The sequence below is a fragment of the Hypanus sabinus genome, chromosome 3, assembly GCF_030144855.1.
Source record: "Hypanus sabinus isolate sHypSab1 chromosome 3, sHypSab1.hap1, whole genome shotgun sequence".
NCBI lineage: Eukaryota > Metazoa > Chordata > Chondrichthyes > Myliobatiformes > Dasyatidae > Hypanus > Hypanus sabinus.
This window is the reverse complement of record NC_082708.1, coordinates 110881235-110895581: the sequence shown is the minus strand read 5'-3', so window position 1 is coordinate 110895581 and position 14347 is coordinate 110881235. Positions and strand designations below refer to the sequence as shown.

General features: G+C 41.2%; 1 protein-coding gene across 2 annotated transcripts in view; it reads left to right on the top strand.

Moving 5' to 3' along the window:
* Window positions 1-7067, top strand: part of LOC132391577 (uncharacterized protein C4orf45) — a 46297-nt gene extending 39230 nt beyond the window's left edge. The window contains exon 5 of one of the 2 annotated variants that reach the window (XM_059964948.1): window positions 6081-7067. In XM_059964948.1, coding sequence (XP_059820931.1) covers window positions 6081-6161 — 81 coding nt within the window. In that variant the 3' untranslated portion in view covers window positions 6162-7067. The remainder of the gene's footprint in view (window positions 1-6080) is intronic. The other variant, XM_059964947.1, reaches the window with a different exon arrangement.
* The last annotated feature ends 7280 nt before the right edge of the window (window positions 7068-14347 follow it).

Here is a 14347-nt window from a genome sequence, read left to right as displayed (position 1 = left end):
TTCCGCACAGCTTCAATAGTTCAGCCTTTCCACCTTTTCCCTGTGAACCATTGGGTTTCCTCCAGATGCTCCGGTTTCCTCTGACATACAAAGTATTGGCGTTGGAAGGTTAATTGGCAACTGTAAGTAGTTGAGTTGTAGAATATGGAGGCAGCAGATGGGAATATGGGGAGAATAAAACACTTTCAGGCTAATATAGACATGGACTCAGAGCCCAAAGAGCTTGTTTCCAAGCTGTTTCTCTTTATCAGTAAGATATTTTAAGAGTAAAGCTCTTTTGGTATCCAGTATAACTATTGTAAGTGCAATACAAATTATCCATTTGATTCCTTGGTCTTAACATGCTGCAAGTCAGAGAACCTCAGTGAGTTAATGTTAAGGATGACAGAATTGATGGTTTTGTGACCAAGTTTGCAGATGGTACAAAGATAGCTGGAATGGCAGAAACTGTGGAGGAAGCAGGGAGTCTGCAGATGGGCATAGGCAGAATTAGGAGAATGGAAGAAGTGACGGATAGAATACAGTGTAGGGAAGTGAACAGCCATATTTGCTGATAGAAGGAATAAAAGGTGCAGATTATTTTCTAAATGGGGAGTGAATACAGAAATCAGAGGTGTAAAGGGATGTGGGAGTCTGTATCCAGAGAGCCATGCCTGTCACGGCTCAGCACTGCCCTAACCTGGTTGTAGGTCACACAACATGCCAGTCAACATTTCACCCCTCCCAACTAATCAATGCACACTTAACCATTAGCCACCTTAATTGGAATAACCCATCTAGCACCAAGCCGTTGGCCCACCAGTAAATCACCTGGGTTGGACCTTCCAGCTCCCTGACCTATAAAGGGTGCTACATGTGCTTGGCTCGTTCTCTTTTTGTCATCCTCGAAGGACCACCCCGCTTCACTCCAGGCTGAAGGTTGCAGAACAGCACTGGAGATGTGTGGTGAGGTGTGCTTTGAATAGGGTTTTGGGAGAGTTTATTGCTGTTCCTTAAAGAATGGGTTTTAACTGAACCACAACTCATTTAAAAGAGCAGTTGAAATCACTGTATCAATGGAAACAGCACTCAGAAATGTAATTGAGTTGCAGTTAGCAATGAAAGTGAGTGTGAATAAACAAAAGCCTGCCTGGTCAAACAAATTGTGTTGTTGTTATGGCAAGTGCTCATATACACCAGACTTTAAAAGTAAAACTTGCAGAAAATGTAACAAAGTAGGACACATATAAAGACACATATGTGCATACAAAAATAAATGAACTACACAGGAGAAAAAGATTTTAAAAAATCAACTTGCAGTTTCAAAAAGTGTGCCAAAAAAAGTGTTAAAAGATTTTGTTGAGAGTATTGTTGAATATGACATTTGCTCTATTTTCAACCGCATGGTGTCATAGAAAAATACAACACACAGAGGCCTTTGGCCCATCTCATCCATGCTGAATCATTTCAACTCTACTCCCATCAACCTGCACCCAGACCATAGCCCTCCATACCCCTACCCAAACTTGTCTTGTGTTGAAATCCAGCTTGCATGCACCACTTGCACTGGCAACTCATTCCACACTTTTACAACCCTCTGAGTGAAGAAGTTTCCTCTCAAGTTCCCCTGAAATTTTTCACCTCTTACCCTTAACCCATGACCTTGAATTTTAGTTTCACCCAACATCAGTGGAAAAAACCTGCTTGCATTTACCCTATCTATACCCCTCATAATTTTGTATACCTGTAGCAAATCAGTCTTTAATCTTTTACATTCCAAAGAATAATGTCCTGACGTGTTCAGTCTTTCCTTATAACTCAAGTCCTCCAGTCCCAGCAACATCCTTGTAAATTTTCTCTGTAGTCTTTCAAACTTATTTACATCTTTCCTGTAGGTAGGTGACCAAAATGGCACACAATGCTCCAAATTAGGCCTCACCAAAGTCTAATACAACTTCAACATAACATCCCATTTCCTGTACTCAATACTTTGATTTATGAAGGCCAAATTGGCAAATGCTTTCTTTATGACCCTGTCAACCTGTTGCACCACTTTCAATGAATTATGGATCTGTATTCCCAAGTCCCTTTGAACGGTAGGGCACCGAGGAGTGTGGTAGATCCTGGTTGGTCCTACCAAAGTGCAACACCTCACACTTGTCTGCATTAAATTCCATCTGCCATTTTTCCAGCTGGTCCAGATCCTGCTGCAAGCTCTGATAATCTTCCTCGCTGTCCATTACAGCCCCAATCTTGATATCTTTCACAAATTTGCTGATCCATTTAACCATATTATCATCCAGACCATGATACAATGAACAAACAATACTCCACTTGTCACAGGTCTCCAGTCAGAGGGCAACCATCTACTACTATTCTCTGGCCTCTCCCACAAAGCCAATGTCTAATCCAATTTACTACCTCATCTTGAATATTGAGCAACTGAACCATTTTGACCAACCTCCCATGCACGACCTTGTCAAATATCCATGTAGACACCATCCACTGCCTTGCCTTCATACACTTTTCTAGGTAACTTCTTTGAACAACTTTACAAGATTGGATTAGACACAGCCTACCATGCAGAAGCCACACTGACTATCCTTAAACAGTCCATGTCTATCCAAATGCTTATGTATCTGATCCCTTACAATATCTTCCAATAACATTCCCACACCTGATGTCAGATGCACCAGCCTCTAATTTTCTGCTTTATGTTCAGAGCAGAGTGGAACAACATCAGCGATCCTCCAGTCCTCTGGTACCTCACCTCTCACTAAGGATAATTTAAGTATCTCTGCTAGGGCACCTGCAATTTCTGCAATTACCTCCCACAGGGTCCAAGGGAACACCTTGTCAGGCCCTGGGGATTTATCCACCCTAATTTGCATCAAGGCAGCAAACATCTCCTCCTCTGTAATCTGTACAGAATCCATGACCTTGCTGCTGCTTTGCTTCACTTCTGTAGACTCAGTGTCAATCTCCCGAGTAAACACAGATGCAAAGAATCCATTTAATATCTCCCCCATCTCTTTTGGCTTCACGCATGGATTACCATGATCATCCAGAGGACCAATTTTGTCCCTTGCCATCCTTTTGCTTCTAGCATATCTGTAGAATACCTTGGGATTTTCCTTCACCTTGTCTGCTAGGGCAACCTTATTCTCTGCATAGATTTCAAAAACTGGTGTGCTCAGCATGCCCAGATGTAGCTCCAATGCAACCTCGGAGCAGTTAATAGCAAGCAATCTGCAGTCATGCTAATTAATTAAGCTTACATTTTTAATTCTAATTTAATTACTACTACAGGGAGGTCATGCATCCCATTGGGTTCATGTCTGCTCCCAGCAAAGCAATCCCATGAGTCTTATATTCCTTTATTTTTGTTTTTTTCTCTATTCCTACCACATTTGCTCTCAAACACCATTAACCCTTCATAGTTCCCCCACCCCACCCACCTAATCTACAGTAACTCATGGGCAGCTTACCAACCCACCTTGGGATACAAGAAAAAAAACAGAAAACCCTGGGGAAACACACCTGGTGCAAGTGCCGTACTGACACCAGAGATCAGAATCCAACTCATCTCCCTGGAGTTGAGGCAGCAGTGCTCTGTCACCATATTGACGAGTAATGAGGATGGGGGAAAAGACTATTCCCCCCCCCCAATGTTTTTTCTTTACATTAGTTCCAACGTGTTTAGAAATATATCATTCAAGTTTTGTTACCTTTCTTTCAGAGTGTTTGTACAACTTGGTAAGTGCAAAACCACAAATTCGAGTGAACATTACTTCTGTTAATTCTGACTTCAGTTAGGATGATCAGCATAAATCACTGAATGCTTAGCCCAGAATGCTGCTGTAATACTCAGCCATCTACATCCCTGCATTGAAAAAGGCCCATTTTAATGATGGCATCTAACTGGAATCATAGCATGGTTCTTTCCATATTCAAACACAGGTAACTTCACTTGTGTCCTTTGACCCAAACCTTGAAAAATATATCACAAAGAAGACATCATGTGGGTTGTACATAAAGATACTGCAAATTAAACTTAAAATTACTTCAGAGGAAACAAAATCAGTTCTCCACAGTATCAAATATGGCAAGCCGAGAAGTTTCATGTTAATCATGTTTTGCCAATGAAAACTAACACCTCTATTCAGAACTTAATATAAAGAAATGGATAGAACTTTTCCTCTATGACAAAGCTTCAGAAATTACCAACTCTTAAGTTACTTATGGGTACCATTGTCTGGCAGCTTAGCTACTCTCAGGGGGAAAAAAGCACATTTGATGCATTCATAACTGAAGTCAGGCATCAATCTCGGACTGTTCTCGAATGCTACACAGTGATGGAGTCAGTGAATGAGGCTTGGATGTCTCTACAGTTAATTATCCTGCAACCAGTCACTTCAGAATCCAAGATATAGAGTTAGGTTCCAGAATTTTGTGACCAATTTGAATAAAATCCAGAGAGAATCAGAACAGAAACTTTGTGTGAAAGTTATGTTTCAGCTATGCTGAAAGCAAGGCAACTCAGAATAATATTTGAATGTGTGAAAACATCAGACAGATGCCTTGAATTGAGCAAATAATTTATCTGTAGAAGCTAAAGCATGGAACTCCAATTTCCAATGTCTCAGTGACTCAGTTAATATCACCATTATTGGGCATTAAAGTTTCATAACTATATAACAATTACAGCATGGAAACAGGCCAACCTCAGCCCTTCTAGTCCGTGCTGAACGCTTACTCTCACCTAGTCCCACCGACCTGCACTCAGCCCATAACCCTCCACTCCTTTCCTGTCCATATACCGATCCAATTTTACTTTAAGTGACAATACTGAACCTGCCTCTACCACTTCTACTGGAAGCTCGTGTCACACAGCTACCACTCTCTGTGTAAAGAAGTTCCCCCTCGTGTTATCCCTAAACTTTTGCCCCCTAACTCTCAATGGAAAAAGCCTATCCACGTCAACTCTATCTAACCCCCTCATAATTTTAAATACCTCTATCAAGTCCCCCCTCAACCTTCTACGCTCCAAAGAATAAAGACCCAAGTGGTTCAACCTTTCCCTGTAACTTAGGTGCTGAAACCCAGGTAACATTCTAGTAAATCTTCTCTGTACTCTCTCTATTTTGTTGATATCTTTCCTATAATTCGGTGACCAGAACTGTATACAATACTCCAAATACGGCCTTACCAATGCCTTGTATAATTTTATTATTACATCTCAACTCCTATACTCAATGCTCTGATTTATAAAGGCCAGCATACCAAAAGCTTTCTTCACAACCCTATCCACATGAGATTCTACCTTCAGGGAACTATGCACCATTATTCCTAGATCACTCTGTTCTACTGCATTCTTCAATGCCCTACCATTTACCATGTATGTCCTATTTGGATTATTCCTACCAAAATGTAGCACCTCACACTTATCAGCATTAAACTCTATCTGCCATCGTTCAGCCCACTGTTCTAATTGGCCTATATATCTTTGCAAAGGTATGAAAGTATTCAATTACATTGCAAGAATATAAAAATAATAAAACCCAAAAGGAATTTTCCTTATTCATGGAGTCATACATGTAACTTTTTGCCCATCTGCATCATTCATTATCCTCCTATGCCCTGCCTAGATAAGGCTCTAATCATGTTCCAATATCGATATCCCCTTTAGAACTCCTGCTTCTCACCTTAAACCAATGCTGTCTGGGTGTTGATACCCCTACAATGGGGGCGATGAGGAAAGAGTCTGAGTACTGACCCTATCTATATCTCCTATCATTTTATATACCTCTATCTACCCGTCGAACCTGGATGGAAAGTTCTGATTCCTTCTTAACTTTTTTTTAAAAATACACAAATGCAGTATGCCAGGTTCGCATTTCACCAATAAAACCCTGGAGTTCCAAGTTATTCTACCTTGTTGATGCTCCAGATGTTGTCCTTCAGTATACCACTTTTTGAAAGTAAACTGATTTTTTTTAAAGAATGGTATACTAAAGATGACCTTTTTTGCATATAGTGTAAACAAAAAGTATTGAGTTGTCATTACATTACGTCTTAAAATGTAATATTTTTTCCTCTAGGATTGTGAGCCATTACCACCCTGCGAAGAGGGAGCTGCCATTCCATTCAACTCTAATGAACATGTCGCTGGAAGCCCCTAGTTCAGATTGTTATGGATTTCCCCTTTAATTTCTCATCTCACTTTATTCCACATTGATCACTGAAAATCTAACTGATCACAAGGTGCAGCACACTCAATACCTCAATCAGGTGCAGACTTTCAAATCATCTGCATTTAGTTGAATCACTGTATTACATTTTATCTCAAAATGATCAGAAATTGCATCTCAACTTTACTAATAATTTACAGATATACTTTTGACAATGTAGACAATAAAAATAGACTTTACCATGAAATCTTAAATCACCTCTGCATTAGTTAACAAATGTAATTATTCAGAGATGTATTTGATGAAAAACATTCAGGTCATTTAGTACTTACAGGAAATTATCTTTGTGAAAGTGTAAATTGCATCTAGTATGGAACAGGTATTATGTGGCAGGAAAATGTCTGTTCCTAGTGTAAGGAACACAGGTTTCCAAGAGATTTTTCTGACATCAGTTTAGATTGCAAAACATTGCAGATCATTTTCCTACCTCCTTAGCAAGGACTACTTTCTCAGCAAAGGATTACTTATAGGGAAAAAAAAATTGTTTGTATTGTAACTTTCTTGATTTCTGTATGATCTATGATACTTATTCCCAAAAAGCACTTTTCAAGTGTCGCCACATTTGTAATGTGGGAATTTGGGACAACTAATTTATGCACCGCCAGCTCCGGATGTGTTGCTGACCATCTGAAAGACATCGCTTCCAACAATGCAATACTCTCTCAAGACAGCACAGGTGCATCAGCCTGGATTTTTTTTGCTCCCCAATCTCTGACAGGTGAGAGAATACCGTCAACTAAGTCATGGCTGTAATCACGCCTCAGGAGTGCCACCATGTGGACAGATCCTTGTTGGCCAATTTTAATGCAAATAAAAATAAGCAAAACAAAAATGCAGATGCTGGATGGCTGAAACCAAAACAGAAAAACACTGGGAAAACATGGCAGGTCAAGTTACACGCACAGAAAAAGAAACTGTCTCGGTGGTGACCCTTCAACAGAAAGTGCAGCATGATATCAGAGCTTAAACCCAGTCACTGATTGCCTTTCCGAATCTGTTCCATTGGTGATTGAGATTCTGAGTTGATACCAAGGGTGATCGGCAATTTTAGCAGAGGGCCAGTACACACATGGTTTCCTGGCAAGATCGATGGAAGCAAATCAAAAGCAATTTTTATTTACATTACATATAATAATATGCATTACATATAGATTGATGTGCTAGATCAAAGTTCAGAGTAAATTTTATTTTCAAAGTGCATATATGTCACCATATACAAACCTGAGATTAATTTTCCTGTGGGCATACTCTGCAAATCTATAGAATAGTAACTACAATAGGATCAATGAAAGATCAGAATGCAGAGGACAACAAAGTTTGCAAATGCAAATATAAATACTGTGAATAGCAATAAATAACTAGAACATGGGATAATAAGATAGAGTCCTCAAAGTGAGATAATTGGTTGTGGGTACATTTCAGTTATGTGGCAAGTGAGTGATTCCGTTTTGTTCAAGAGCCTGATGGCTGAAGGTTAGGAACTATTCTTGAACATGGTCGCGCATGTCCTGAGGCTCTTGTACCTTCTACCTGGTGGCAGCAACGAAAAGTGAGCGTGACCTGGGTGGTGGGGATCCCTAATGATGGATGCTGCTTTCCTATGACAGTGCTTCACACAGATGTGCTCAGTGGTTGGGAGGACTCTACCTGTGATGTGCTGGGCCTAATCCATAACCGAACCCTAACGATCACAACATGCTGGCTGGCCAGTGTCTTATAGGTGAGAGTGGTTCAGGACCAGCCTGCAATCTTATCTAAATTAGTTGGGTTGAGTTGTTCTCCAGTCTTGGCAATTTACTTGCAAATGTTTCATCACCATACAAGGAGACAGCATTGGTGCACTGCTAATTGTGGTGTGTCCTCCAACTGCTGGGCCTTTATATACTTACCAATCAGCTGATTGGTTGTCCTTTCAGTTGAGACGTGGGGAGGATATCTCATCGCTGATTGGTGTTGCATAATGAACTTGGTGCATTGTGGTCTGGAATTCTGTCTGCAATGGCTCATAAATAGGATCGAGGTCTACATGTCTGTTTACAGAATTGCTCAGGGAAAACCGCGCTTCTAGGAATGCTCTACTAGCTGATGCCCAGTCGAATTTGTGCCGCTCTCGATCTTTGTGGGTAGAGACAAGGGAGAGAGGGGTTTACCTAAATTGCCTGAAGGAAACACATTCAATCACAAGGCAGTCACCTCTCAATATGGGACGACTAGCAACCCTCCTTCTGCCTCCCCTCAAAACTTGTGCAGTGGTTATTCTGTCAGCCATCCAGCTCCGAGGCACAGCTATACCAGTGACCAATGTTGTTTTAAGTGGGCTACTTTTTTGATTTGCAGAGCTACTGCTTCATGGGGAGACTCACCCCAGAAACCTCTGCTAGGAGGAAATTCACCTTTATTTTTTCAGTCATTGCTCGCTGCAGGCACCAATAATTCACCACTTTCAGGCCTGTACACATCCTTTGTTAGTTAAGGTCTGGGCCAGGAATATCACACACATGCCAGTCTATTTCCTATAAAAATGCTGGAACCCTGCTAACTCCACACTAGGTGAGATGGAGCACGATGGTCACGAGAATCAGGTAATCTGCATGAATCACACTAGATTCTGAAATTAATTTTCAGGATAGATGTTGAGTTGACTTGTGCAGTTGAAACTAAAACAAGCTTTTTGCAGCAGCTGATTGGTAAATAAGCATAAGGAGAAGGGCTCTGTCCTTTCAATGAAACAGTTCAAAGTAAAATTTAAGAAAGTACATACAGGTCACCAGATACAACCCTGTGATTCTTTCTCCTGCGGGCATACTCACCAACAGAATAGTCTCGCAGGCTATCCATCCTGTAGGATGATGATGGTTCCATTCAGTCAGTCAGTGGGGTTTGATATGTGCGTCCTGGAGTGGCTGTACGGGCCAATCCTTGACAGGCACTGTTTGCCTCATACTTGGCAGGTGAGACCTGGAGGGGCAGCAGAGGCAGAAGCTCTGTTGTGGCGCTTCCTGGGCCTTTCCTCTGTTGCCTCTAGGAGCTTGTTATCGACAGTGTCCACAACTTTTCTGATGCTGTCCGTCCACTGTGAGTGATCTTGAGCCAGATCCTCCCATGTTGATGGGGCAATGTCAGCTTTCTTGAGGCTCCTGTGCAGAACATCCTTATACCGTAGTCGCTGGCCTCCTCGTTTTCAGGTACCACTGGACAGTTGGCTGTGCAAGATGTTCTTGGGCAGTCTTCTGTCAGGCATTCTGACAACATGTCCTGCCCAGTGCAGTTGGGCTGACATCACCAAGGTTGAAACTGCTGGCATTCCGACTCGAGAGAGGACCTCGGTATTGGAGACCTTGTCTCGCCAGGTGAGCTTCATCAGAGAACGTAGGTGATGCTGCTGCAGTTGGTCAAGCTGGCGTAAGTGACTCTGATATGGGCACCACGTCTCACATCCGTATAGCAAGGCTGATATGACAACGGCCCTGTTTACCTTGCACCTGGTGGCCAACCTGATGTTCTGTGACCAAACTCGATCTTTCAGCTGACCAAAGGCAAAGCAGGCTTTTCTGTTTCTTGACTCAGTCTCTACATCCAGAGAAGCTGAGGATGTTATTATGCTGCCCAGGTAGCATTGAGACGAGTGTTATCAATGAGGACAGTTGGTTCTTTGTAGCTTGAGCCAGGAACCAGTTGGTACAAAACTTCCGTCTTTTTCAGGCTGATTGTCAGTCTGAAGCAATAATACAATAGAATAGTAACTATAAACCAGTTTCAATGAAAGAGCAAGAACATAGAAGACAACAAACTGTGCAAATGCAAATATAAATAACGAGAGCATGAAATAAGATAGAGTCCTTAAAGTGAGATAATTGGATGTGGGAACATCTCAATAGGTGAGCGTAGTTATCCTCTTTTGTTAAAGAGCCTGATGGTCTCAGCTTGACATGTCAACTACCCGTTTCCCTCCACAGATGCTGTCTGACCTGCTGAGTCCTTCAGGAGTGAGTTTGTTGCTCTAGGTTAAAAGTTTGATATCATTTATAATGAAGAGGACAAGCCGAGGTTTATATTTCATGATTACAGGTTCATCCAGGAATATAAGTTTAGCAGAGTAGAAATCAACATGATTTAATTCAAACCAGTTTGACAATGGTGAGAACAAAGCCAATGCTGTAGATAAAGTGGACAATTATAAAATACCAGATGGATTAAATATGCAATATTAGTGCTCTGATCTTTGCTGGGCCCAGAAATGTATTGCACAGTGTTAAAAGAAGAAAGGGAAGACAAAACAATGGAACGATACGATGGATCTATATGAAAACCAGCAGTCACACATTCAACTGAAAATAAAGGGCTGCAGCACTTAAAAGTTCAAAGAACTTTAGAATTCAGTCAACAGGACCTCAGCCGCAAACAACTGGCTTGTGGGCAGCAAGCCAAAACATCAAAATTATTCATTAATTTCTGCTACATTGGTGAAGAGTTCATCTTCTGGTGTCATAACAGCTTAAATTACAACACTTTTGACTTTCTGGTTCAAGAATGTGACTTTGTGGCCTGGAGTGTTTCGTTTGAGATTTCTAGCTTGTCATCTGCTCATTATATTTCGGTGTAACCGGATAACATTCATGATGACTGAGAGCAGCTGGGTGGCATCAACATACTTCTGGTATTTTATAAATGACACAGTTAGATTTACAAATTTTTTCCTTTGAGCTACATAAAATGACTGAGATCTTGCATGTTTAGATTTTTTTTACATCAAATTTTGCATTTGTACATCAAGTCAACCAAACTTCAGGCCTATTTGGCTCCTTCCCCATACCTCAGTCTATTTTAATAACATTTTAAAAGTTCAAAGCAAAATATCAGAGTACATGTATGTCCCCACATACAACCCTGTGATTCAATTTCTTGCTGGCATACTCAATAAATCCAGTACCAAAAAAGATTTGATGAAAAACCACACCAACAAGTCAACCAGTGTGCTAAAGATGGCAACAAAATGTGTAAAAACAAGAAAGGAAAAAGAAAATAGTAATAATAAATAAATAAGCAATATATATTGAGAACATGAAATGAAAGTGAGTTCATTGGTTGTGGGACCAGGTCAGTGATGGGGCAAGTGAAGTTATCCCCTCTGGTTCAGGAGTCTGATGATTGAAGTGTAATAATTGTTCCTGAACCTGGTAGTGTGAGTCCTGAGGCTCCTGGGCCTTCTTCCTGATGGCAGCCCAATAAGAGAGCATGTCCTGTGCAGTGGGGGTCCCTAATGATGGATGCTGCTTTCCTGCAACAGTGCTCCATGTGGATGTGCTCAATGGCGGGGAGGACTTTACCCACGATGGATCCTACAAACCCTATTGGAGGATTTTCTATTCAAGGGTATTGGTGTTTCCATACCAGGCTGTAATGCAGCCATTCGATATACTTTCCACCACACATCTATAGAATTTTGTCAGTTTTAGGTGTCATGATGAATCTTCAGAAACTTCTAATGAAGTAGAGGCACTGCTGTGCTTTCTTTGTAATTGAATTTACACACTGAGCCAGGACGCACCCTTTGATGGCAGACAAATGTTCCACAGTTTCCAATTGCGACCACCACAGATTCTTGCGGTTTCATGACCACCAACTAAACAGACAGACTTTATTGATCCTGAGGGAAATTGGGTTTTGTTACAGTCGCACCAACCAAGAATAGTGTAGAAATATAGCAATATAAAACCATAAATAATTAAAAAATAATAAGTAAATTATTCCAAGTGGAAATAAGTCCAGGACCAGCCTATTGGCTCAGGGTGTCTGACACTCCGAGGGAGGAGTTGTAAAGTTTGATGGCCACAGACAGGAATGACATCCTATGACGCTCAGTGTTGCATCTTGGTGGAATGAGTCTCTGGCTGAACGTACTCCTGTGCCTAACCCGTACATTATGGAGTGGATAGGAGACATTGTCCAAGATGGCATGCAACTTGGACAGCATCCACTTTTCAGACACCACCGTCAGAGACTCCAGTTCCACCCCAACAACATCACTGGCCTTACGAATGAGTTTGTTGATTCTGTTGGTGTCTGCTACCCTCAGCCTGCTGCCCCAGCACACAACAGCAAAATTGTGTGAAACGACGACAAAATTCTGGAGTACCATATGAGAGTTCATGTATTTGATAGCTTCCCTCATCAGCCGTGGCAATCTATTGCCCTAAGAGGACAGTTATCAAGGGAGAGAAAGAATTCAGGACTGAAGCATGGAGGATTCTAGCACAGAAGCAGGAAGTGTACTGAGACCAGTACAAACATGTTGGTACAGTGTAATCTCAGACTGCTTAAGATCACATCCAAGTGCTGAGGTCATGCAATGTTTCCCATCTGAAGATCTGGTGAAAGGTCCACAGAATCTTGGGAAGGACATCACTCCTGTGCAGCACGGTCTGGGCCTTGGGTGGGGCCTCCATACTAATACCCTTGCTTTCAATGTTACTAATACCAAAAGACCATTTATACCTGGTGCCATACTATTGACTATCAACAGCCTATTTGACCCTCTTGCTGCTCCAGTCAGTGTCCAGGGATACTTCATGTTGAGGGTTGACTTGGACACTTATGGATGGGATGTTCCACTCCCTAATGAGAACAGTGGCAGCAATGGTGTTCTTCCCTTAAGGGTCTTAAAGGTTTGAAAACTTCAAGAACCTACACAACAATTCTGCTCAAAAGAAAGAGGTCTGCATCTTCTGTGATGTATCAACTAAAGCTCTTGCTGCTGTTGTACACCTGAAGGGCACAGATGTTGCTGGATATAGTGAAGTTGGATTCATCCTGGGCAAGGGAAAGCTTGCTCCCACCACAACGCACCATACCAAGGCTTGAACTTGGTGCTGCTGTTCTAGCAGTTGAGAATGTAGAGATAATACTCAAATAGCTGGATACAAAACTAAATGATATCAAATTCTTTACCAACAGCAAGGTTGTGCTCGGTTACATATGTAATGAAACAAGGAGATTCTATGGATATGTAATGCATAGGATCCAACTTATCAGGCGATCAATTCTGAGGAGTCAATGGAACTATGTTCCAGCTTGTCTCAGCCTGGATAATAAAGCTATGAGAGGGTTTTAAGCCAAGTAGCTTACACTCTTCCCATGGTTAACTGGCTCTGCAGTTCCTGCTGATTCCCACCATGAACATCAAGGCCAGTATTTTCAAAGTGGGAACAGCTAAAAACTGTATTAACCATATAACAATTACAGTCACGGAAACAGGCCATCTCGACCCTTCTAGTCCATGTCGAACTAGACTAAGATTAAGACTGTTTTCAAGACCATTCTCTGAGACTAACTACCTTTTTCCAAAAACTGAAAGGAATGATAATTTGACTTCTGGTTTCAGTAGTAAGGTTTGACTTCCTATGGAGTGATCTAGCCTCTAGGATACAGTTCTTTTTGTAAAAACTTCACTTCCTGTACACGTTTTTTTAATATATCATCTCCTGTGCGTGCTAATTCTGATTACATTTGATGTCCATGGTAAAAGATATTCATCTCATCCACTCTTTATTTGCCCTTGAAACAGCAATATCCACGAGACTAAAGCTTTGGTTATATTGGTAAACATTTACTTAAGATAACTTTTTAAGTATTATGTTTATTGCTTATTAAGTTATCATCACGCCACAAATTTACTCTTGTTTACATGGCGGAGTTACATAGTGTTATGTGTACGTATTACTTTGATTAACAGCAATTGTGAAAATAATTGGCAGTATTAGTACATTAAGTCTGTGACGATTCTGCATTGCTATAGAGGCCAAACACAAATATTCAAAGTGCAACATTTTGTAATCTGGAAATGAGTCAGAAAATATGTAGCTCGGGTGGCTAATAGTTGGGTGGAGTTGTTTTCCGATCCTAGCAATCTGTTTGCACCATACAAGGAGACATCATCATTGTGCTGTTAATTTGTGGTGTGTTCTCTGAATGCTTAGCCTTTAAGTACTTATCAGCTGATTGGTCATTACAGAAACTCAATTGTTTGTGGAAAACCATGCTTCTGGGAATTCTCCTGCGTACCACGTGTTTGCTTGTGCCATGGCTTTCACTGATGCCAGTCAAATTTATGCCCTCTG